The 27,100-nt window shown below is 41.5% G+C and overlaps 1 protein-coding gene across 1 annotated transcript; it reads left to right on the forward strand.

The window, feature by feature from the left end:
• The first annotated feature begins 5,461 nt into the window (after positions 1-5,461).
• LOC141633610 (uncharacterized) lies at positions 5,462-13,146 on the forward strand. Its single transcript, XM_074446046.1, has 9 exons — positions 5,462-5,826; positions 7,146-7,303; positions 8,845-8,998; positions 9,330-9,385; positions 9,585-10,331; positions 10,779-10,907; positions 11,465-11,779; positions 11,880-11,936; positions 12,390-13,146. The coding sequence occupies exons 2-9, from the start codon at positions 7,181-7,183 to the stop codon at positions 12,522-12,524; spliced, it is 1,716 nt and encodes a 571-aa protein (XP_074302147.1). The 5' UTR covers positions 5,462-5,826; positions 7,146-7,180; the 3' UTR covers positions 12,525-13,146.
• Positions 13,147-27,100: the final 13,954 nt, after the last annotated feature.

A 27,100-nucleotide genomic window follows, 5' to 3' on the forward strand; every position in this document is an offset into this window, starting at 1 on the left:
TCAAGGGTTCTATTCATCCTTTCAACCACACCATTTTGTTGTGGGGTTCTAGGAGCCGAGAAGTTATGGTCTACACCATTGTCATCACAATAAGCACCAAATGATGAGTTTTCGAATTCGGTTCCATGATCGGTTCTCATTGAAACAAGTTTTAAACCAAGTTTATTTTGAATCTTCTTTAACCAAATTAGAAACTCATCAAATGTCTCATCCTTAGAGCTTAGGAAGAGTGCCCAAACAAACCTAGAGTAATCATCAACAATGACACACACATAACGACTACCACCTCTACTTCTAGTTCTCATTGGTCCACACAAGTTGATATGTAAAAGTTGCAAAGGTTGAGATGTGCTCATAATTCTTTTGGATTTGAAGGAACTTTTAACATGTTTACCTCTAGCACATTCATCACATACTTTATCAATGTCAAATTTTATATTAGGAATGCCTTCAACTAAATCAAGTCTTTTAAGGGTATTAAGAGTTTTTGTACTAACATGACCAAACCTTTTATGCCATAACCAAGGATCATTGTTCATTACACTCATGCAAGACATGGTGTGACCGGATAGAGAGTTCAAATTAGTTAAGTAAACATCTTTGACACGTCTTCCTTCGAGTATTAGTTCATTAGTAGTGGCATCAAAAATTCGACACATATTGGCACGAAATTCAACAACATTACCCTTATCACAAAGTTGAGAAATACTAAGGAGATTATGTTTCAAACCTTTGACAAGCCGCACATTGTCGACACAAAGTAAGGATGACTTACCAACTTTTCCAATACCAATTACTTCACCTTTCTTGTTGTCACCAAACCTTACCGTGCCACCATCATACGCTTTAAGTGAGAGGAATTGGCTTCTATCACCCGTCATGTGACGCGAGCATCCACTATCCAAGTACCAATTGCGGCCGCCTCTCACCAAGCCCTACACAAGATTAGTTTTTGAGTTTAGGAACCCAAATGAATTTGGGTCCCTTTTTGTGATCAACATAACTTGTGGTGTCTTTCTTAATGTTCATTTCTTTTAATGCTTTGGTATTCTTATCAATGTCATCAAATCGTTTTGTACATCCATTAAAAACATGACCATTGTCACCACAATAATTGCAAATGATGTATTCGGGAAGACCTACATACTTCCTTCCTCTAAAATCATTTTTAGGCTTCTGGATGCAACAAATGATCACCGACTGTTCCATTTGAACCCCAAACCAGCAGATTTCTCACATTTCTCGGTTTGATTCGTGAGGAAGTTTAACACGGTTTGACTTCATTCCCATTTTTCAGTGATGTTCTTAGCATTAACAAGCTCATTGGTCAAGTCATTGACACGAGAGAGAAGATGCAAATTCTTTTCCTTTTCTCTTTTAAGTTCATCATTATTAGCACTTTCTATGGACAATCTTTTCTCAACAATGAAGTCATGGGTGTGATTGTTGAGTTTAGACACGAGATAAATGATTCTTTCTTTGGACTCTTCATATTTAGATGTCATCTCGTTAAGTCTCTTGCTTAGATCAACGACTTCATCGGATCTATGGTGAGGAGAAGACCTAGAAGTGCTACATTCGGGCATGCCTTTTTGAAAGAAAGTAAGCCTATCATGGAGATCATCTATTTCATTTTTGAGACAAACAACCTCACTTTTAAGACACTCATTTTCATTTTCCAACCATTCACTTTTTCTTTTAAACTTGTCTAAGTCGTGGTCGGAAACAACAGTCTTAGAGATCAAGCTCTCAAGTCTACAACTTCAACTACAAGGTCATAGATCTCATTTTCAAGAGCATCTTTGTCCTTCAAAATGTCATCACGTTCCTTGGTTAGTTGGGAAACTTGCATCACCAAGGTTGTGTTGACATTTTCAAGGTCAGAGACGTCCGTGGGAGTCGACCTAAGACTCTCTAGTTATTTAGTCAAATGTTTGTTTAACTTGTTGACTCTTTTGACTTCATTATATGCCTCAGAAGTGACAGTAACGCAGTCTGTTGCTTTTAGTTCATTTTTTAGGTTAAAGTTCTCTTGAGCAATTTCCTCAATCTCATTTTGCATTACATTAAGCTTATTAGTTTGAGACCGACACTTATCAAAAAGTTGGTCAAGAAGCTTACATACTTTCTCTTTGGAGTAAGTTCTAGCCTTGGCCTTTAGATGATTTACCTCGTTGTCGGAATCGGAGTCGGAATCGTCGGGGTTAGCCATGAGGCATCTTAAGTGTTCAAGTTTTGAGGTTTTTGAGACTTTTTCTTTACCATGATTTGCAAGACACATTTTAGCCTCAAGTTCCTCCTCGATGAGTTCCTCATCTTCCTCGGAGTCGGACATTCCCCATATAGCACTCATGCCTCTATGTTTATAGTCCTTTTTAACCTTTTCTCTTTTTTCCTTAGATTTGATTTCCTCCCACTTGGGACATTCTTTAATTTGATGAGTTTTGTCACCGCATTTAAAGCATCCCACGGTGGAAGTAGGTCGTCTCTTAGGAAAGCGTTTTTTCGAGTAATTGTTAGTGAACTTTTTGTTACCTTGTCCATTGACCAACCCGGCTAAGTTTCTTGTGAACATAGCAAACTCGTCTTCCTCCTCATCTTCTTCATCACTTGGAGAAGATGTGAGGGCGAGACTCTTTCCCTTTGATGACTCACTAGAATGCTTATCGAGATTAAACTCGTGAGCCATTAGTGATCCCATTAGTTCATGAAGAGATAGAGTTGACAAGTCTTTAGCTTCCTCTATGGCGGTGACTTTAGGTTGCCATTTAGGGGTTAGACGACGAAGGATTTTTCGAATGATGTCCTCGGACTCGAAATTCCTTCCTAGACTTTGAAGCTCATTAATAATACAAGAAAAACGAGAAGAGAAACTATTTAAAGACTCGTCCTTTGACATTCTAAACATTTCATATTGTTGCATGAGAAGGTCAATACGGTGTTTTCTTACTTGGGATGTCCCTTCATATGCAAGTACAAGGGAATCCCAAATAGATTTTGCCGTAGGACACCCGGAGATTCGACTAACTTCCCCCTCACCAACACAACGTTGAAGAATCGACATTGCTTTGGAATTCTTTTCGGCAAGCTTGAAGTCGTTCTCATTGTAATTTCTTTCCTCTTTTGTCTTGGTGAAACCGTTAAGAATATCGGTTTCCTCAATGGAAAGAGGTCCATTTTGGATGATGTTCCAACATTGATAATCGATACTTTTGATATAATGTTCCATTTTGAGTTTCCACCATCCAAAATTCGAACCGGTAAAGACCGGGATCTTGGAGTGTTTCTCGGAATCCATTACCCACGAATCAAACTCTAAGGCGGTTAGCCTCGATCAAGAGCACGAGGCTCTGATACCAATTGTTGAGTTTATGGATTCAAGTACCTAAGAGGGGGAGGGGGTGAATTAGGTACTCTTTTAAAAAAATTTAACTTCAACTTTATTGGATTAAAGTAAGTTAAGAGAACAAAAGAGATTAGAGGATACTTTGAATAATATGGAAAGATTGAACAAGTATCACGATGAATGTTTGCTGAAGTATGAAAGCAACAATCGTTATCCGATCTATCTATTTGTCTCGGTTGTGAAATATTACTCGCGGACCAAATGCGACAAGATGATGAATCACATTACTTCTAAGTTTAAGCGAAACAAAACAAACAAACAAAGTATAAAGCAAATGGAAATAAAGTAAACACTTGAACACGAGATTTTTGAATTGGTTCGGCAAGAAACTCAAGTGCCTACGTCCAATCTACCTTTTTATTACTTTCCTTTAGTGATCTACTCCGACAACTAAAAGACCCTTGTAATAAAAGACGCCAACCTACTCCGGTTGCAAAGCTAGTACAAGAACTACTCCGTTCTTATGACAAGCTAACTCGCAATCTACTCCGATTGCCAAGAGTTAAAGAACTACTCCGTCCTAGAACTCAACAACTCACAACCTACTCCGGTTGTCAAGAGTTAAAGACTACTCCGTCCTAAACTCTACTAACACACTTAGAATGTTATAGGATCAAGTTTCCACTAACACATTCTTAACAAAGAATAGAGGTGGACAACTTTTACAAGATCAACAATTCTTAAGCAAGAGAGTTTAGTATAGAAAAGCAACAGTAGCCACGACTGTAGAAACTGAAGATACTTGAAGACTTTTAAAGGATTTTGCAAAGAACACGGTTTTAAGCTTTTAAAAACAATTTGCAAAACATGAAAGAATTAATTCAGAAAAGTCTTAGGAATAAATGAAGGAGGGACTCGGTATTTATAGAGGAGGTGAGTGAAGGGGTTGCTAGGGTTTTGAAGGGTCAAAGACCTCACATGTGAAGGGCAATAGCAACCACCTAAAAACTTGCACCAAAAAGGAGTCTTTTGCAAAGGTAAGAATAGAGAAAGAAGGTTTGAAAGATAACCTTAAAAGCTCATGCATTTTCAGAAAACAAAGGATGTGAGACAAGTCACATGATGACAAGTTAACACAAATATGACAAAAAGCAACTTTTGTTTTCTTAAAAACCAAAGGATTGAATTTGCATAAAGAGGAAACATTTTGAATAATTCAAACCACTCTTTATTGGATACTACCTCCTTAATAAAAATCTGAATTTTTATCTTTGAAAAATATGAGTCACGTGAAGGCATTTGAAAGATAAAAGGAAGCTTCAAGTTTTTACGAGTTGTGGCACAATCCACTCAATTTGCTTACTTGTTGAAGAACAATCATCCTGGACCGTTTCTATTACTCTATTATACTTAACTTTCTCACTTGTACATTAGATGACACACGACTAATTACAATGGGATGATAAACAACTTCAACACTTCTTAATCCAAGCTTGATTACATCATTAATCCTGAAAAGGTAAACTAAGATAACACAAATCAAATGGGCATGTTATCATCAACATAAGGAACCCAACATTCACAACTCCTCAATCCTCATTATCCTTCTCGAAAGTTATCAATACTTTGTATTTGGCAACGATCCTGGCACTTCGTATACACAAAATATATTAACATCTCAAATTTATTTGTTGTTCCAACGAGATAAACTAAACTAAATTAAAACAAGACAATACACATCAGATCTCAAAATAAACAAATACTCCCCTCCGTCTCGTTCAATTGAGGGCTATCAGCAATTGAGGCGTATCAGTGTATTACTCATTTGTTATCTATTTTTAATTTTGATAAATTTACACAAGTGAACAAATGGATATGTATTTATGTAATGCGGAGAAGTCCGACATTTAAAAGAGCTCCTTTATTTTTCATTATTTTTCTCATTTTTCTGATCGTGCCAAAATAAATAGTTATGAGGGAGTTCAAAGTACAAAATGACATCAATTTAAATTTAAATTTTAATCCATTTTTAAACACTCAACCAATCAGAGTTCATTAAAGTGGTTAAAGAAACATTTTTGGTAACTCAAAACCCACTTTTTCCCTCGGACTCCAAAACTTACTCAAGAAACTCATAAAATCCATTTCAAATCCGTGAACTGTAAAGCCAAACAAACACTCCAAACATATAGTAAAAAAAATCAAATCAAATTAATTAATCTTTCTGTAATTCTCTTCAACTCCCTGTAAATTTTCTACTTAGTTCAATTTCTTGCACAATAAGTCTACAAAAATTTTACCTTTATATAAAGTCACTGTCATTTCTATTTTTGCCGCTAATTTCACCACTCTTTTTCCCCTTCTCTCTCTTCTTTCTATCTCTAAAATCCGTGGACTGTACAGTTTAGTCTTGATCATAGTGTAAAATGATCACAAATTAAACAACATGGTGTCAAAATTGGGACTATTTTATCATCTGGGTCAGTTTTATTTTTGTTTAATTTTGATTATTTTGAGTTAATTTTGTTGATTTATATTATTACTGTTAGATAGCATGTTTTTAATTGTTTTTTTTGGCATGTTTTGTGTGATTATAGTGAGCTTTGTGGAATTTTGCTTGTAAATTTATAGAAAGTTGTGAACTTTGGAAGAATTGGTGCTAATTTATCATGTGGGTCTGTTCAATTTTTGTTTAATTTGGGGTAATTTTGTTGATTTACATTATTGCTGTTAGATAAGGTTGTTTTTAATGATTTCTTTCACGTGTTGTGTGATTATGGTGAGTTTTGTGAATTGGGTAATTGTTTTTTTGCTTAAATTTACAGAAAGTTGTGAACTTTGGAAGAATTGGCAGTAATTTATGACCTGGGTCAGTTTAATTTTAGTTTAATTTAGGTTAATTTTGTTGATTTACACTATTAGTGTTAGATGGGTATGTTTTCAGTGATTTTGTTGGATGTTTTGTGTGATTATAGTGTGTTCTTTTGGAATTGGGTAATTGTTGTTTTGATTATAAATGAAGAAAGTTGTGAACTTTGGGAGAATTAGTACTAATTTATCATCTGGATCAGTTTAATTTAAGTTTAATTTTGATTAATTTAACTCAATTTTGTTGATTTACATTATTATTGTTAGATGGGAATGTTTTTAATGATATATAGCATATGTTGTGTGATTGTGGTGAGTTTTTCGGAATCGGGTATTTGTTGTTTTGCTTTAAAATGAAGAAAGTTGTGAACTTGGAAAGAATTTTGTTTATTTTGTAGTTGCCACTTTAATTTTTTGTGGAATTATTGTTCCGCCATATTTGCTAAGTTTTGAACTTTGTTTATGATATTGAGCAGGTTGTGTTGTTATTGTTTGATTTTATTACTCATAATTATGATGCTTGTATGCTTGTGTTTTAAGCATTATAAGTAACCATGATGATATTTTGTAGTGATACAGTAGTCAATTTGAAGTTTTGTTCCATTTTGATATGTGTTTGTTGATTCAAACTACTACTTTCTTATGAAATGTTGATAATAATCTAATTTGATTACATAAAAGGTGAAAAATTAGAATGTTGGGCTAAAAAAAGAAGGGAATCAATCTTTTTGCAATTTTTGTGTTTGTTATATAGATTTCATTTCGTAGACAATTTTTATTGCTTTATCTGATAGGAGTAACTCTTAATTTACTCCCTTGAATCAATTAGTTTTATAGAGCATATTTCTGAGTTGATGAGCTGTATATTGAGCAAAATTTCGATTTTGAATTTTGATGACAAATTATCAATGTTATGTGCTTTGGGTTTCAGGTATGCCCTTTTGACTTAATCAGAGTGATCGATCAATGGAAGTGGTGGTTCAAGTTGAAGAGAGTGAGCAAGGCCTTATCAAGGATCATGGGAAACCTGGTTCCGAATTAGCCACACTGGATCCAGTTGCTGATCCTGTTGTATATAAACTTGTTAAGGTAAACGATCTATGCAAAGTTGGGTGAAGTATGTGCCTTGTGTCTATAGTTGATCATTCTATATGCTTTGTTGTTTATGTGACTGGAACTCTGAATGTAATCTGTAGAGTAAAGCTTAATTTTTTTCAATGATTTGAGAAAACATGATTATTGGTTGTCCCTTGATGCCTGGAAGGATATATATTTAGTATTGATTCCCTTTTAAGAAATAATGAAGTCAGCTCCGAACTTCAAGCTTCATTTGCAGAACCATGCCTAAGCTTATGCCTCGTAGGGATGTATGAATGTACATGTTATAATTAAGAACCTTTCCTATAACTCCCTCCATTCCCACTGATGGTTGCATTTGCTGTCAGGATGGAGTTTAGGGCTGGGAGAGTGGGAGTGTCTTGTACAACTTTACCCCTATTGTAACTGTAACTTTACTCTCACATTGTCACCCTCTTTCCTTCAATCCTGCCCTACCCCACCCCACCGGTCAGTATTCCCCTTCCCCAGTCATCGTTAACCACCATCTTCAAGACCCTTCTTAATTCGTCTCAGCTCAGATCTGTTATGCCGTGAAAGAGGAGTATCAGGAGTCAGGACCTCATTTCTAACGATACGAGGAACGACGAAGAGGAAAAATAGACCGAGGTGAGTTGAGTAATGGTGACGATGATCTGAGTTGTGCCGGCATTCCGGCAGTGATTGTGGGTGGGTGGGTGGGTGGGGACTAGTGGTTGGCTGGTGAATAGGATGGGGTAGGGTTGGCTGTCGGTTGACTGATGAATAGAGTTGCTTGGGTGGAAGGGAATAGTAGATACTGATAGAATTCAATTTGTCATCTTTCCTATGGGATTAACATAGGAACCATAGAACTCTTTTCAACTGATTTTTTTTTTCCTGCTGACAAATTGAATTATCCTTGTTATTACTCCGTATCATCGTGGATGAACTTTTGTTCTTCACCTGAAGTAACATTTTACTCTGATTTCTATTAATTTGTTCCTTGCAGAATACCTTTGCCATTATAATATATCATATTCTTAATTCTTCTGCAATTATCTTCATATGTTTGCATTGTTGTCACCTATATGTTGATTTGGTTGCGGGTGTTGGGCGTGGTGTCAAGTGTCATACACGGATTTTCTGAAAGCCTTTCACTTTTTTGGTTTAATTATGAACTATGAAGCTTTAAAGTTTTTAAATCGTGTCGGAAACAGTGAAGTTTCTAAGTAATACATGTTGTCACTCTTATGTGCATTTTTTGCGTGATTTTGCCAGTTATTGTTTCGAAAACTCAGCATATATGGATTACTGTGCTCAAGGTTCTTATACGCTGTTTAATTACTAGTGTTAGTATGCATATTATTGCATAATGCTTCCGAAAACCAGTTATTACTGTTTAAGTCCTTAAGTGAACAATTCATTTGTTTCTTCAGAAGTTATGCCTGCTTTGTAACTATCTTGACTTGTCACCATAGTCCTTTATGCCTCTACCCTACGTTCAGGATTTTATTTTATGAAACAGCAAAGCTTAGCCTTTTTTCATTTTCTAGGTTGATTACGATGGAAGGTTGGTGCCTGCTACTGATGATGAGCTTATGGAGGTAGAGAATTTGTTGGAGTTAGAGAAAAATGAAACTGTTGATGTCATGGAAACTGTTAAACCAGTCTTGGACAAAGATGACTCAAAGACTTCTCAAAACAAAGGTAAATGCTGTGTCCCTCTCTATCTCTTCTTTCCCTTTTCATGGTTAAAGGCATGTCACTCTCAATATAGTGATACATCCTACAGTTTCAATTGGGATCTGTATTGCAACCATTTCCTTGAACATTTATCGTTATGAAATCCTGTGGAGAGTTGTTTGGTAGCTTTCGTGCAGTACTTTCAGAGAATAATCCTGATATAATCATCACTTGCACAATTCTATGGGTTGTATATATGCATTCTCTTCGTACAATATTCCATGTTGTTTTTACATGCTGCACGATAATATTTCCTCGGATTGTCTCTTATGATTGTGACATATTATGTTTTTAGGCTCACCACAAATCAAGAACAAAGAAGGTGATGAAGTTAGTGTGAAACTCATTCAGGTATGTATTTTGCCAATGTAATATGCATAAATTCTCAAATTGAAATCGAATTTAGTGCTGGGTTTTCCCCTCTTTGTGTGATTTGGATCTTTGTTTATTCTGCTTGCATGGCAATAACATATCAACTATGAGAGTTCTATACTCTATTTTGCATTGTCCTTGTTGCGATGGGGGACTCAATATGGACCTTTTGTTTCAGGACTCTTTGTACACATCACGTATAAATTCCAGAACTGATATATCTGATGACATTATGGATGAGCCAGACCTGGACTCCCGACCTAATTTCTCTTTGTTGGAGGGTGAGATAAATTTGGATAAGTTAAATGTTCGAGAGCTCCAGGAAACTTTCAGAGCTACATTTGGACGTAAAACTTCTGTCAAAGACAAGGCGTGGCTTAAGCGGAGAATCTCTATGGGGTTAACTAATTCTTGTGATGTATCTGTGACAAGTTTTGTTATCAATGATGGAAAGCTTTTGAATAAGATGGATGATTTGTGCAAAACCATGGCCTGTGAGGATTCAATGGCAGGAGAAGCCGGCAGTGCATTGGATGACGTGTCTGTCAACTCAGGCTCACACTCCAATTCAAGAAAAGATGTGGTGGTTGATATGGCACTTAAGAGTTGTCTTCTAGAGTCTGCTTATAAAAGTGATGATAGCCTTGATCATAGAGCTGCAAAAAGAGTCCGAAAACCAACGAAGCGGTACATTGAAGAACTATCTGATAAAGAAACAAACGACCCTTCGGAGAAGTCAATATCCCCATCCAAGCGTATTGAGCAGGACAAGTTTTCTTCGAGTTCAGCAATCAAAACTGCTTGGAGTGTCAACACAGGTGCTTTCGTGACCAGGCGTGATTCAATCGGAGGATCTGGTGTGCAGGTACCATATGTTTCCCGGGTCCGGAGATGCCGTCCAAGACAAAGCATCCCTACCCTCTTTGTAAGTATTTTCCTCTTCCTATGCTCCACTTTGTCATACTTCAAGATATGCCATTTTCTTGTAGTCCCCCCATTGTTTTTATATTGCCCTCGGTTGACTTCGAATGTCAACTTGGACTCATGTTTTTCGTTATTATATGATAGCCACAACGTTTTTTAAACGATAACATGAAAAATATTTGTTTTGTTAAATTAGGCCTGGCAAATTTTATATTGTACCCAACTTATGTTTTGGAGAAATTAATGGTGAAAGTTGACATCATTTGACCACCAAAATCAAATTTCGTACTAGTATAGGAAGGTTATTTTTTAGCAAGTACTTGCGTGTGTTGCAATTAAATGTAGTTTCAATGACAAGTTGAGGATAAACTTTTCTGGGTTCGGCCAAATCTCATGTTTTTTTCCTGACTTTCACCATCTGTGCATTTTTTATTTTTTTTTTCTGCAGAAATTTGGTTCATGTGACGTGGCTATAACGAGTAAAACTACCGAAAGTTCAGATGCACCAAATACTCTCCACCCTGGTACTGGCTGCAAGGCTGAACTTGTGGACACTAAATATCCTTCAGAAGATGCGGTAAGCAGAAAATAATCTTTTGCTTCCGTCTTCAGCTTTTGCCTTTAAATTTCATTTTCTTGTATTGGAGCTTATCTTCCCTCTTTGTTTCCGATGGTTGTTCGATGGAAGAGGGAGTATTTTTATAAATATATATTTCATCTGTAAATGTCTTTCAGAAACCTTGGTATTAGTTTAAGATAATTATAGAACTATACAAGAGATAGGATTAGGGTATTTTTACATTTGACTTGATTTGGGAAATCGCTCTCGGAAATGACTCAGCTCTCCACTTAATACATAAAGCCTTCCATCAAGTTTGTTTGCCAACTATTCCACTTCCACTTTCCGATCGCATGGATTGACTTACTGATGAGTATAGAGACTGGCAAGAGCGATTTCTATAGCATTTACTTAATACGAGTCGAGCTCCATTAGTTATTAACTTATTATGACTTTGAATTGATCTGTAAGGCAATAAGATCAATGGGCTGAAGCTTTACATTAATCATCGCTTTTGTTTGGGATATTTGAATTTTCACAGATTTCTTGTGTTTGGGATATTTGAATTTTCACAGATTTCTTGTGAAGATTTCATCGAGAAACAAAGTGTAGCTAGTATGTCAGACAGTTCTCGGGATAGAGAGCCAAAAGGCGTGGATTCAGGGGGATGTACTTCTAGAGATACCACAACTGGCACCAATTCTGATGATAATATAGCAATTATTCCAACTGCAAAGGGTGGAATGAGAAGGAAGCACCATCGAGCTTGGACTCTTGCAGAAGTTATGAAGCTCGTTGATGGTGTCTCGAGGTTTGGACCTGGTCGCTGGTCTGAAATTAAACGGCTTTCCTTTTCATCTTATTCGTATCGTACCGCTGTAGACTTAAAGGTAATTTATTGAATTTTTATTGCTTTAGATTACAGGATTATACAGAGTTCAGAAAAGGGATGTTCAGTTCACATTATTGATTGGGTTGTTAAATTTTCAGGACAAGTGGAGAAACCTCTTGAAAGCTAGTTCGTATAACTTACCAGCCGAAAAAGGGGTACTGTTCTCTCTCTCTGTGCACCCCCAGGCCCCAACCTTAACCCCAAATGAAATTACAGGGGTTGGCTAACGTTATTCATCATTTAGAACCCCTTTTAATGACGTAAAATAATGAAAAGATAAAAGTAAAGAGACACACAATAAGAAAATGTCTATGAATCTACCCTCAATTGTGATGTTAAGTATGGCCCGCAACACTGCCAAGCATTAACAATTTAACATTAGCATTAGCATGTTCTGGTGGTTATAGCGACCCAATGTTATCCAGCATCGGCCTCATTTTTAGCCGAATGACCAGGATAAGACTACTGCAAGTCTGCAACTGATCCCATGATCGGCTGATGCAAATAATTAATACCATGGTCTGAAATGTTACTAAGAAGATTAATGATGCTTTTATTGCTTTCTGAGAGTCTTGAGGAGCTAACTAGGGTTTCGTTGATTGATGCAGATGAATCCTCGTGCGAAGGCGCCTATTCCGATTCCGGCTCCTATTTTGGTGAAAGTGAGGGAGCTTGCAGAGCTAAATGGGCAGTCACCTGGTAAGCAGGGACAATGGGAGGTCAACTGGTCAAGTGTAAATTAAAACAGATAAGAGATCAATCTGATAATCTCATGTATATAAATAATTACCACCCCCTTAGAATTATAGAGATGTATGACGCGTGCCTGTGTGGTGACACTGAGATATGATGTGTGGCGACACTTTCTGCAAGGAAATGTACTTGTTGTCTTGTTGGCCTATACTTCCCGGTCTCTTCCCATTGTACTTCTATCCCGTCAGTTAACGTGGAACATCAAGAATTCAACTTTGTGCCGCTAACAGATGGGTAAGATATAGTCCAACATCGTCTTACCAGTAATGTGCGGGATTCTTTGAGGCATCTGGGTGAACTGGTGATGTTTGTTCTGAAGAGCTTCAGGGCTGTGCAAATGTTAATACGAGTATTGTTTTTCAGTTTTTGACTGTCTGTGCTGTTCTGCTAGGATGGAATTGTGCTGTAAGTGCATGATGAGACTGTCCGTTGGCGCTGCAAGCGCACTTCGTCCTTGACAGGGCATAAGGTTGTATAAAATGAACAGGGATCGTGACATCTATCATTTACCCGCTTCAATTTTGAAAGAACGGAAAGTGGTCAATTGACGCTAATCAATTGTAGCTTTGTAGGTGAAGGAGAACTTTTGTATGGCTAGGTGCCCTGGTCTTTGGAAATCGGTAACAAAAAATGCTAGTACTTCGTATCATTTTTTTTTTTGAAAAACACCCAAAAGGGCTTAACTAGCATTAGCACAATTGAACAAAGCAAGCTCGTCAATATTTAACGGAAGTACATCGACCCAACTACGCTTACCAAAATACAAAGGTCTAACATGAGCAAGCTCATGGGCAACCCTATTGCTCGAACGCCTAGCATAATGGAATTCAACAACCGTAAAGAAAGAACATAACGAATAAATGTCATAAACAAGACAGATATCACTTATGCCCTGCTTTTGCTTGCGCAAATCTTCAATCACGGTCCATCTCGATCTCAATTTTCATCAGCTCCTTGCTCTTTGCCTCGGTGAGCTCCAAAAGAACTGCTTCCGCCTCGAGCGAAGACGAATCTCGAATCTCCCCCTCCTGCAAAGTAACTCCCCATAACACCTTCTCATCATCGCGGCATACCGCACCCAATCCCATCCCCACGCCCTCAGCTCTTCCCGCGTCAACGTTGATCTTCACCCACCTTGACTTTGGCTTCCTCCAACCACGAGCCGCCTCCCGCGCACCTTCTCCCCTTCCACCTCAATCCCCTTCATCTAACTAATTAGCTCCCTCACCCTCCGCAACACTCCTTCTACACTCCATCTCACCCCTTCGAAAATGACCTTATTACGCATCTCCCATATTGCCCAACACCCCGTCATAAGCTCCACGCATTCCTTAACCCCCGTCTCCCTCATCATAGCCTCCACCCACACCCTCACCTATGGACATGGCCCACCTGCAAGCCCACTTCGATCTGTGGACATACAACGGTCTTTTTGAAAGCCACGCTCGGCGGCGTAAAAATGCTTTCCACCGGATCATTTTAGATCGATCGGTTTCGTCTCGGTAAGGGTCTCGAAACGATTAGAGATGTTCGGAGTCGCCACCAAGCATTTGTGGGATGCCTGGAACCCGTTCGAATTCCACTTTATACCTCGGTCAAATCGAAGCACAAAGCAGCGTTTGACATAGGTACTAAAGATAAGGAAATCGTCCCTCTTTAGCATCCTATCTCTAGAATGACTATCGTACGCCCTGGATAAGGTCGTCCACTATCCAAAGTTTCTGAGTAAGAGGTGAAGGTACGTATTGGGAAGCCCTTTAATCAGACACCCAATCCCGCCCGCGTTTAGCGGCCTCTACTGATCGATCTTGATTGGTTGAATGCAAAAGTTGATAAAACGGTTTAAATGCATGAATGCGCATCCAATGATTTAAACCTAACATGTGAGAGCTTTCTACGTCGGTTGATTTAATCCAAGTATCAAGTATAAGATGTCGAGTTGGATTAATGATTGATTTGCATGCAAGACGGAAATTAAACATCCATTTACCGTATTAGGTTTAGGGTGCATAACATGATCCATTTGTCTTAGAAAGGCATTTGGCAAATATGGTTTGAATAGTCGTCTGATCCGTCCTATATCCGGGTTAACCGGAGTCGGGATCACCCTAGACTAATGCTGGAAGGGAACAGGCCCTGTACCAGACGGCTGTATGAGGCGCGAGCGAGCCGGCGGTGTAAGGGGCTTCCCTCTGGTTTTGAAAATGAGAAATGGAGAGCCTGTTTAGGCGCGGGTTAGCCCACGGTTTATGTGCCGTATTCTGACCTTTTAGAAAACGTTATAAAACGTGTTTGAAAATGGGTATTTGAACCCGGTTTGATTTGAAGGGGTCGTTTAGACCGCATTTGTTGATTTGAAGAACTAGACTCGAATAATCATCATTATTTGATAATATTCGGTGTCGGGTTCGATTTGACAAACTTGACATGAATAGTTTTGAAAAATGATTATGGACTAATCGTTTTAAGTCCATTTGAATGTTATTAATCGGTACTCATCATCGTACCCGGGTTAAAATCCGGCATGGTATGTAGAACCAAGGATGATTTTGTGTTGGTGACTAATATGTTTGTTTGAAAATGTAAAAAAATGAAATAAAAGGCTTTAAAATACCTTCCAAATGTCATTAACCAAATATTATCACCGAAACACGGATTTAACCGTCATGGTATGAGGAACCAAGGGTGAAAAATGCTTTATGTTTAAAACATGTGAAATGAAACAAAAAGGTTTCGAAAATACTTGAAATGGTGAAAACCGATTACAAATATGAAAAATGGGTTAAGGGAAATAACGAGAACAAACACGGTTGATCTCTGGTCTGAATACCCCATTTAGGCGCGAGCCAGTTGGCGACCTAAGGGGCTTCTGCCGCAGACCAAAAATCAGTTTTGGCTCGTTTATTCCATGTTTTGGTTCATGTTATGCATGTTTTAGCATGTTAGAGTCATGAAACAAATGAAAACATAATAAAAGATGATTTTTACACCCTCATATCTACATGTTTGGCTATGGCGAGTGACCGACGTAAGTGTAATAACTCGTTTGATCGGAAAAAACTCGGTTTAAAACCGTTTTGGTAAGTAAAAGAGTGTTTTAAAAGTTTAGTGATGGTGTAGTGGTCGAAGTGGTCGGTCAAGTGATTTAATGCACGATGACGGTACCAAACAATGTGTAAGGCTCGTATTTACGATCGGTAGGTCGTAAATACGCGTCGGATTGTGACTTTAGAAGTCGAGTCGAGAATTTTAAGGGAGAAAAGAGGGGGCGGACACTCGCGTAACTCTCAAATGGGTGGCATTTGAGGGGTATTTATAGGAGAATGAGTGGTTGTGTGAGTTTTGAGCGACGTGGCCACCTGGGCTGCTCAAAGAGGCGCGAGCCACGTCGCGGGTCTTCGAGCTGTGTTGTCACTTTCACAACAAACGCAATCATGATTTGTTCTATCCTAGGTTTTATAGTCACATGTTTGGTACTTGACCAACATGAATCCGGGAAAACTTAAGGTAGAAGGTTTGAAATGTTTTGTTTTTGGTGGTTGACTCGGTTTGACTCGTTGTTGGAGTCAGGATTTGAATTTTTGAGTCGGTTTTTGGCCCGGTGTCGGTTTTGACTCTAGTTAGTGTCATTGCGACCCCGTCGTCGTGCATTAAACACTCCAGGTATTTTTGAAATGTTATGAAATATTTTATTTTCGAAATCGTTTTAAGTTTTCCGACGTAAAGTTGTACACAAACTGTCGATCAAACGCCGCGATTCCAAAACATGTTGTAGTCCGATAATCATCGGGTGTTTGTTGGAGTCTCAGCAGATACGGGTATCTACAGCCCCCACTTTGACCGAGGCTTGACAGGGCGAAAGTCAGTAGAGCCCTGTGTCAATCGAAGATTACAACCTGGAGACCCGAGCGACGTCGAGGCGGCTCGAAAGGATTCGGGCCAAGGACCTGCCGTCGGGAAGGGCGACGCCAAGGCGACTCGAGGGTACGAGCCAAGGACCTGGCGTCGGGAACAGTTTAGAGTCTGTCGACTGTCCGTGCGGGTCGTTTAAAGTCCGTTAGACTACGTACAAAGGCTCGCCAGCCATAGGAAGGAGTCATACCTGAGGCATCTTCGGATATGTCCTTGCACGTTTGCGGATAAAGGCTCGCCAGCTGATGTAAGGAAATGTACCCGAGGCATCTTCGGGATCTGTCCTTGAAAGGTTGCGGACAAAGGCTCGCCAGCCAATGGTAAGGAAATGTACCCGAGGCATCTTCGGGATGTGTCCTTGAAAGGTTGCGGACAAAGGCTCCATGGTAAGAAAATGTACCCGAGGCATCTTCGGGATGTGTCCTTGAAAGGTTGCGAACAAAGGCTCGCTAGCCATGGTAAGGAAATGTACCCGAGGCATCTTCAGGATGTGTCCTTGAATGCTTGCGGACAAAGGCTCGCCAGCCATGATAAGGGAATGTACCCGAGGCATCTTCGGGATGTGTCCTTGAAAGGTTGCGGACAAAGGCTCGCCAGCCAATGATAAGGAAATGTACCCGAGGCATCTTCGGGATCTGTCCTTGAATGCTTGCGGACAAAGGCTCGCCAGCCAAATGGTACGGTCGGTTAATGGACCATGGGAGTAGCCGCGTCGAATGGGCTTGTTTTGAAAGTAGCGAACTCGTGATGCCGCTGTGGGAATAGTGAGTATGGATTCTCACTATCACTGTTTTTGGAATGAGCGGGTTCCGCGAGGAAGCCCCTGCTGGTACTTGAAAGAATAGTGAATTTGGCATCTTCACCATTCGTCGTTCTTCTTTGAGCTTGAAGTGACGGTTTTGATCGCCGTTTATTTTTATTTCGAGGGAAAACAGCAATTTTGAGTTTGCTATTGCGTTTTGAAGTGACGGTTTATGTGCCGCCGTTGACAGGTGTGGAAATAGTGAATTTGGAATCTTCACTGTTAATTGAAGTGACGGTTTATGTGCTGCCGTTGACATTTGATGAGAATAGTGAATTTGGAATCTTCACTATTAATTGAAGTGACAGTTTATGTGCCGCCGTTGACATATGTGGTGAAAATAGTGGAATTCAAATTCCAACTATTATCTTGAAAATGACGGTTTTAATTGCCGTTGCTTAAAATTTGGAGAAATAGCGGCTTTTGAATTTCCGCTATTATTTTTGAAATTGAAGGAAAATGGTGAATTTTGATTTTACCATTATTTTTGAAATTGGCGGTTTTGATCGCCGTTTGCTTGAAAATTCTCGAAAATAGTGAATTTAAATTTTCACTATTTGTTTGGAGGGACGGTTCATGCGCCGTCGTTTAAAGCTTTTGAAAATAGTGAATTTGAATTTTCACTATTTGTTTCTGGGAAAAATGACGACCTTTAATATCGTCAAATGGAAGTTTGAAGTTTGTCATGGGAAATTGGGCTAAAGCCCAAAATCCGCTGAAAGAGCAAGGGGGAGGCCTGCTTTAGGCGCGAGCCACCTGGCGAACCAAAGGGGCTTCCCTATTTTCTGTAAAAGACTCGAGGTCAGGCCGCATATCATTCATAATTCCGCCTTCTTCATTTTCGTCATAAAACCTGCGAAAATCGCCATTGAAGGACCTTCTTGCTTGTTCGAGTTCTTGCCTTCATCAACAATGTCATCTCAAGGTAAGTATTTCCTCTTGAATCCATTCAAATTTGTTGATCTTTAGCTTGATTGAATTAGGGCGAATTTTGCCCTAAAAATCGAATTAGGCGTTTTTGATTGAGCCCATTTTGAGTGAAATTGATGCTTGCATTAGGTTAGAAACCTGTTTAGGAGTATAGGGGTGCTTTTAGTTTGCATTTTGGTCCCCGTTCCCGCTCCCTATGCTCGAAAAACGTGAGTGAGGCGAGAAACCGTCTCATTTCACAATGCCAAGTTTATTTGCTTGGGTAGTGGGTCCCACTAGGTTGCATTGTAGTTGGGAAAACCCGTATTTGCCATTTAAGGACCTTCGTTGGATGCTTGTGGGCAAAATTGGGCTTTTGCCTTTTGCGACGGTCTTACGTCTGACCAAATAAGCGCCTGTTTGGGCTTGAATTGAGTCAGTTTGCCTTGGATTGGACCTTATTGGTAATTTAGGTCACCTTGAGGCGTGATAAAATCACGTTTGCCTTTTTGCGGTCGTTTTCGAATTTTGACCGGTTTGGGTTCAAATTAGCGTATGAATTGCCTTTTTGAACCGTAGAAAAATCCCCATTGTGTCGGGAATGTATTTTGGGTTGTTGGCGGACCTTGTATGGGTCTTGAAATGCCGTTTTTGTGATTTTGACTCGTCTTTTGCTTGAAAAGATGGGCGAGTCGTTTTTGTGTTTGTTTTGTGAACCGTTTTGTTTGGTTGGATTTTGGGCGGGATTGCCCTTGTTTTGCATTGCAGGTTGTTTTTTTTTTTTTTTTTTTTTTTTGGATTTATCCATTTCATGCCGTCGTAATGCCGAAATTCCGGCTGACGTTTTTTGTTTGTTGTTGCTTTTTGATCGCAGGGTATCGTCTGGGACCTATGGGGTCCGTCATTGAGGCTTTGGAGGAGGAAGTCGATCCTGGAGGGGCTGTAGCGGCCGAGGAGGCTGCCGTATTCGAGGCGGTGGTGGAGGATGCTTCCGTAGAGGAGGAGAGGCGGCTGATATGGCCGGCTTGTCCTTTTCGCTGTGGCTCATAGACAGGGGTGGCATGAGTGGGGTTCGATGATCGGAATGGTGCATCGCATCATGGTTCTTAGCCTCCTCATCATCTCAAGTCCGCAAGACACTCGCTTTTCTTTTTGTCATGGAGCGGGAGCGGGGGTTATCGTCATGGTAACCTCCTCTGCTTTCGCTGTTGCTCATCTGTTTCCCATGTTGCTCCCTTTCTTTTCTGATCGGAAGGGTAGGGAGTGCTTAGTTCGGTAGGTGGCGGATAGCCCCCAGTTCGTTGTCTTAGGCCAGTGTCTGTATGATAGACGTTTGTTTTAGGCAAGTGTCTGTATGATAGACGTTTGTTGATGTATTTTGCGTAAGGCGGTTTGTATATATGTGTTTTTGGACTGTGGTTTATTTTGTGATTTTGGCTTTTTTTGTGTTGTGTTTCGGAGGAGCGCTGCCGGCTGTTGATTCTCCTTTTGCTTTGCACGAGTTCCTGTATCGTTAGTGTAAAAAACAGGCAACAGATAGCACATACGCATAAACATAAACACGTAGAAGCATTTGATTGAAAATCAAAAATTAACCAAGATGATTTGAAATTAAAATTTGAAATTTTGAAATGAATTTTGAAAATTCCGTGACAAGTCGTCACGTTCGGAATTCAAAAGGAAATGATTCGAAAATTTGAGCAATTAACTCGTGTCGTGAATTAAATTGCATCGAAATTATTGAAATTGACTCGAAAAATTCAAACTCAAACCGTCAGGAAAAGAATTTTGAAAAGGATTTTTGCGAGTATATTTGATTTTTGAGGTCAAGACTCGAATTTGTGAGTGCTTGAATTTTTGAGAAAAATTGACGTTGTATTATCAATTCTCGATTTTGATTTTTGATGGAAAATTGCGAAAAAGCGAATTTTTTTTCGGAATTTCGCCTGACATGGAAACGATCCATTGCGGATCGGGGCGACTAGCCCTTCCCCCCTTTAAAAAAAGAAATAAAAATCCGTATGTTTAAAGCTGCGTCATGGAAACCGTGTCGGATTTCGTAAAACGCGAAAACAAGGAAATGTGAGTGTGAGGAAACACAAAATGTTCTGGATCATCCCGAAGAGGCGCGAGCTTCCTGGCGGGAGGTTTGAGGTGTCAGGAGAAAACACATGTTGAAAGAGACAAGTCAACAGCGGGAATCCTGGGGAAGCCTGAAAGAGACGCGAGCAGCCTGGCGATGGAAGCCGACTCTCCCCTTTTTCTGAAAAATGCGCTGATCATTTTGTATAAATAGGGATGTTTGTGCTTCATTGTTTCATCATCCGAAACAGAAAATCATCTCTACAAAACCTCTTCTTCTTCCATAAAAATATTTCATGGATGCTTTTGAGAACGCATTGCGACAATGGTGCCGGGATTTGTCGCCTCCCGAAAAGCATCAACTCGTTAGCATGGGAGTTGGTCAATTGTTGGTGCTCCGTCAAGTCAAGGTGCAACCTTCGTTTCTTGAAGCATGTTCTCGGTTTTGGGATTCGAAACACCATGTTTTCGTTTTCCCGAAAGGCGAGCTTTGTCCTCTTGCCGAAGAAGTTGGAGCCATTGGTGGGTGGCCGGGTTGTGCTCCGGTGCTTCCTCCGACTCGGTTGTGCTACAAGGAGAAATTCCGTTCCATGTTGGGCTTATCAACAAGCCAAATCAACTTTCTTCTTGCTCCACATGGTGTGGATATGTTAGCTCTTATCAACATCTTTTCAAACCGATTAGATGGTAATGTCTTGGAGGTGGCTAGGAGAAGGGCTCTTGCATTTTGCCTTGTCCATGTGTACCTCTTTGTTGATGTCTTGAAGAAGGAGGGGCCGAGATGTCATGGTAGCATGACCCTTATCCATGTGATTGAGCAAATGGAGCATGGTAGAGATCCATCGTGGTTGGTGCTTGGAGAGATTATCCAACCTTTGGACAAGGAAGGCTTTTGTGGAGAAGTTCCCTCTTTCGGATCCCCAAGGATCCTCCAAGTGTGGCTATTGGAGAGGCTAAGGTATGTAGAGCCTCCGGTTGATTCTTCTTCTTTTTCCTTCCGTCACCTTACCATGAGGAAGAAGTTGTACCCGGATAGTTTCGCTTCCACCGAGGCCTATTGGGCCGAAAGATTGGCGGAGGAGGGTGGCCCTCACATCCGTTGGGTGGTGCCGTGGTGGCACTTGAGGTCCTTCACGGGGTTGCCCGCTTCGGGTGCTAGTCCTCGTTCTTTGATGGTGGTGGGTTTGAAGGTTGTTTCCTTCATTTATCCCGAAAGGCTCATGAGGCAAATGGGGCGTCAACAAAAGGTGCCCGCTCAAGATACTCTTGTCCAAGAGAATATTTTCCGGAACTCCGAGCTCGTGGAATTCTTCGAAAGATGGTGGGCCACTCGGCCGCTTTGGAAGGTACCAAACCCCGTTGCTACGACATGGGTGACTCCCGCTTATGTCAAGTGGTCACGAGCTCCGTCCTTGGAAGAGAGATCCAAATTTCGTAAGGACGAGGTTGTCGACTTGAAGTACCGAGAGGTTGGCAAGGCCAACCGTGCCTTCTTTGAGGAGTATGTTTATGGAGCTACCCCCGATGTGATGAGACCACCGAAGAGGAGGAGTTCCGGCCCCAAGAATATGGTGGGCCGTGCATTGGCTCGTCTTGGGTCGAACATGGGGTCTTGTGCTAGACCGGAGGCCGTCGCCATCTTAGATCCGTTGAGGATCCGTTCTGAGGAGGCAATCCATGCTAGGCGGGCCAACAAGAAGAACAAGGGGAAGATGTACCCCGAGGGAAAAGGCAAGGGTAGAATGGAAGAGTGAAGACCTCCATTACCCGTTTTATTATTATGTTGTATTATTGCTGTGAGTTTTTATTATGTTGTACTAGCTAGTTGTTGTGTGTTTTGTGCTAGTTTTATTATGTGAGGTGTGTTAGTTGACACCTTAGCTTCGACAAGTTGTAGACTTGTCGAGCTCTATTTGTTGAAATTGTAATCCCTCCCATTATTAATTAAATAAGAGGATTGCTCGTGTCGAAAATTGTGAACGCTTGTTTCTTCCATCCATTTGGTAAAGGCAATTCGATTTGAATCGTCCTAAACATTTGCACTTGGGAAAGTGGTATTTTGTGGAAAGGGAGAAAGGCTCATTTTTGTATTTTTGTGGGAAAGGGAATGGTTTTCCCTTTTCTCCTTTTTTTGATAGGGATTTTTGTATGTGGGGATGGTTGTTTTTTATTGTGGGAATGGTTGTATCCTTCTTGTGTAAGAGAGGACTGCCTACGTATTCACCGGGAGAGGTGAAATCAAACCATGATCGTAGTTCGAAATGTTTTGTGAATTTGATTGGGTTTTGTGGTTGTATCCCTCAGGCATAAGAGGGACTGCCTACGTATTCACCTGAAGAGGCGAAATCAAACCATGCTCGTAGTTCAGGGGGTGTTTTGTTTTAGTGCAAATGGACGTTGCCTTTGACGGATCAAAGGACATTCGAAACGGGCAAGGTGCCACATCTTAGACTCGATGAAACATGCAATTTCAAATCAGAACACATTGAGGAACTTGACTTGAAAAGGGTTGAGGTCGTTGCTAGTTGTAAAACTAGGCTTAGGTCGTTGGTTGCTATGGTTCAAGGGTAGTATTTCTTGAGTTGGTCTAGGTTGGTCGGTTTTGTAAAGTCCTCTCCATCTAGGTCACTCAGTCTCACTGCGCCCCCCGAAAGTATTTTCTTGACCAGGTATGGCCCGGCCCAGTTGGGTTTGAATTTTCCCCTCGGATCGACGGGTAATGGTGCTCGAACTGACTTGAGGACCAAGTCGCCCTCCTGGATGTTTCTGGGTTTGACCTTCTTGTTGAATGCCCATTGTATACGTCGTTGGTATAGCTGGACGTTGTGCAAGGCGTTGAGTCGCCGTTCGTCTAGGAGAGTGAGTTGTTCGTACCTTCGACGGGTCCATTCCGCCTCAGGGACTTGACTCTCCAGTAGAATGCGTAGAGATGGGACCTCTAACTCTACCGGTTGAACCGCCTCCATACCGTATGCTAGGTAGAAGGGTGTGGCGCCTGTCGGTGTTCGAATGGAGGTTCGGTATCCCCAGAGTGCGAATGGGAGTTTGCTCGGCCAATCGCGGTAGTTGTCTTGCATTTTCTTGATAATGGTGACAAGAGTTTTGTTCGCTGCCTCCACCGCTCCGTTAGTTTGGGGGCGGTAGGGGGATGATCGATGTCGCTTGATCTTGTATTTGTCCAGCAAAGCTTGAGTTTCCGCCCGGAAGTGAGAGCCTTGATCGCTGATGATTTCATGGGGTACCCCATATCGGCAGATGATGTTGTTTCGAATGAACTTGGCCACTTGTTTGGCGGTCAAGACTGCATATGACTGTGCTTCCACCCATTTGGTGAAGTAGTCGATGGCGACGAGGACGAAGCAATGCCCCTTGGTGCCTATCGGGTTGACTTTCCCGATGATGTTGATGCCCCAGGTTGAGAATGGCCAGGGTGACGTCATGGTGTACAAAAGGGATAGTGGTATATGTTGTATGTTGGCGAAGATTTGGCAATTGTGGCAATGTTTGACGTAGTTACGGCAATCAGCTTCCATGGTGGTCCAGTAGTAACCTAGTCGCATGATTTTCCGTGTAAGCATCATTGCACTCATGTGAGGGCCACATTCTCCGTCGTGAACCTTTCCCATGACTTTCTTGGCTTTGTGATGGTCAATGCAAAGGAGGAGAATTCCTTGGGGTGTTCTTTTGTAGAGTTGATTTTGGTTTATCACGAATTGTGATGCAAGTAAACGAATGACTCTTTGTCCTCTTTGATCAGAGTTGGGAGGGAATTCGTTTTTGGTTTTGTAATTGAGGATGGCTTGGTACCAAGGTTCATCATGGCTTTCCTCATCGTCGTCGATAATGGCACAAATATGGGCTGGCTCGCTCTTCCTTTCGACACATAGGGGCATTGATGTCATGTCGTCAGGTATGTTGACGAGCGCGACAAGCTTTGCCAGGGCATCAGCAAATTGATTTTCTTCTCGTGGCAAGTGGAAGTAGTCGACTTGGTCGAAGAATTCGGCCTCTTGACTGATCTTCGCTTGATAGGGAGCTTAGCTGTCCGATCGGATTTTCCATGATCCAGACACCTGATTGATGATGAGCGAGGAATCGCCATGGACCCTCAATCTCTTGATGCCAAGTGTGATGGCTGCTTGTAGGCCGATGAGACATGCTTCATATTCAGCGGCATTGTTGGTGACGACAAAGTCTAGCTTGACCGAGATCGGAACGTGTTCTCCCTCTGGTGAAATTAGAAGGATTCCTACCCCGAAGCCTCTCAGATTAGATGCACCATCGAAGTATAGGTCCCATGCGTCGGAATCGGCACAAAGGATGTCTTCGTCAGGAAGTGACCATGTGTCGGTTGTTGGATCCTCGTTGACGGGATTTTCTGCTAAGAAATCAGCGACTGCTCTTCCCTTGATAACCTTGAGGGGTACAAACTTGAGATCAAACTCGGACAGCATTAGTGTCCATCTAGACAGCCTTCCGTTTAGTATGGGTTTTTCGAAGATGTATTTGACCGGGTCCATCTTGGAGTAAATGTGGACCGTATAGCTGAGCATGTAATGCCGCAGCTTCTTTGTTGACCATACTAGGGCAAGGCATGTCTTTTCCAGTTGGGTATACCTCGTCTCGTACTCAATGAACTTTTTGCTGATGTAGTAGATGGCTCGCTCTTCGTTGCCAACTGTTTGTGCTAGCATTGCTCCCATGGTCGTGTGTCGTGCAACGATCGGGTATAGGGATAGAGGAATCCCCGGTTGAGGTGGCATGAGGACAGGAGGTTTGGATAGGATTTCCTTTATCCTGTCGAAAGCCTTCTGACAGTCGTCGTCCCAATCGGTGTGATCGGAGGCGCGAAGCTTTTTGAATATTGGTTCACAAATCATAGTGAGCTTGGCAATGAACCGGCTGATGTATTGAACCTGACCGAGAAATCCCCGAATCTCCTTCTCGTTCCTAGGCCGAGGCATTTGTTGAAGGGCTTTGATTTTGGTTGGATCAATCTCAATGCCTCTTTTGCTGATGACATATCCCAAGAGTTTTCCGGAGGTGACCCCGACTGCACACTTCTGAGGATTTAGTCTCATGTTATATTTCCGCAAACGAGCGAAGAATTTCCGGAGGGCATTGATGTGGCTATCCCGTTCTTTAGATTTGACAATCATGTCATCGACATATACCTCTACCTCCTTGTGCATCATATCATGTAGAAGAGTGGTAGCGGTTCTCTGATAGGTTGCTCCGGCGTTGATGAGGCCGAAAGGCATGACCGTGTAGCAATATGTACCCCACTGTGTAGTGAATGCAGTTTTGTGCATGTCTTCTTCACCCTCTTTAACTGGGTTGTACCAAAGATACCCGTCCATGAAGGATAGGAGAGCATGCTCGGCGGTATTGTCTACCAAGAATGTAAACATGTGGCAAAGGGAAGTCGTCTTTTGACTCGCCTTGTTCGATCCCCCAAGTCGACGCAAACCCGAATTCTCCCGTCTTTCTTCTGCAGACAGAACAATGTTGGCCACCCAATCAGAGTATTCAGACACTTTGATGAACCCGACCTTGAACTGTTTGTCCACTTCTTCCTTGATTTTTAGGGCCCACTCGGACGCATCCGGCGTAGCTTCTTTTCACGAGTTTAGCCCCGGGTTTAATGGGTATTCGGTGCTCGCAATTTCTCTGTCAATCCTGGCATATCTCTCGTAAGACCAAAGGCGAACACGTCCTTGTATTCGTGGAGGAGGTCAATGAACTGTTGTCTTTCCGAGGGTTCCAGGGTTGTCCCTATCCTAAGTTCTTGAGGTGTATTGTCGGTTCCTACATTAATAGGTTTGGTCTCCTCAATGATGGGGGTTCTGGTTTCCCGTTTGTCAAGTTCTTTGGCTAACTGAGGTGGGTAGTCACTCAAGTCAAATTCCTCATAGTCATTCAGAATCGCATTGCAGTTAAATTGAGATGAGTCATAAGCAAACTTAGCGTTCGTTAAGTTGACACGAGCGAAAAGCTCGGAAAGGACAGACATCTCGTGGTCAGTCAGAGGCGACACAACAGAGGAAGTGGCCCCTGGAACAGCCTCTAGGTTGTCACCTTTCATGGGAGTGGGGGTGACCCTACTAGACTCAGCCTCTGAATCAGCCACGACCTTGTGATAAAATAGTGGGAAGGGGACCTTGACTGGGACATCAGGAGTGTTAGGAGCTACGACAGACTCTGACTCCGACTCAGACTCAGACTCAGATCCTTCTTCACTTCCCTCCTTGAACATAGGGCCTTCTCCAGTTGTTATCTTGAGAATGCGGCCCTGGCGATCGGTTCACTTGATGGTCTTCCTCCAGCCTTGGGTGGTTTTCTCCGGGTCAGTATCGGAGATCAAGGCGGTTGGATCAAATTGATTGTCTTTCAGAGCGATGTTGATGATTTCCTCATAGTCGAGGTGTTTGACGTTATCTTCCCCAAAGAGGAGTGTGACAGCTTGTCCGTCAAGGCATGGTGACGGTTTGGACTCAATTGATGCAGCTTCGATGTTGTCGGGGATAAAGTAGCAGTCCTGGAAGACCTCCACTCCCGGGTACCTAGCCCTGGCCACAGAGTCATAGATCGGTTCCGGAAAGCCGTGGTAGAGTTCAGACTCTCCCTCGGGGACAAAGTATCCGTTGAGAGTCAGGTGGTAAGGACGGAGGATGACTCCGTGCTTCTTGCGTTTTCGGATTAGGAGGTTCATCTCTCGGATATCTTCGTCAGTAGGTTCGTATCCCAGTCCAAAGGGAATGTTGGGGACCTGAGCCTGTTTCAAGGGAGGCAATGGGTCCTTTAGTGGATTGAGCGGCAAACCCGGGAAGTAACCCTGGCGCATCATAATACGGTTGACCG

This window comes from Silene latifolia, chromosome Y (assembly GCF_048544455.1).
Source record: "Silene latifolia isolate original U9 population chromosome Y, ASM4854445v1, whole genome shotgun sequence".
NCBI lineage: Eukaryota > Viridiplantae > Streptophyta > Magnoliopsida > Caryophyllales > Caryophyllaceae > Silene > Silene latifolia.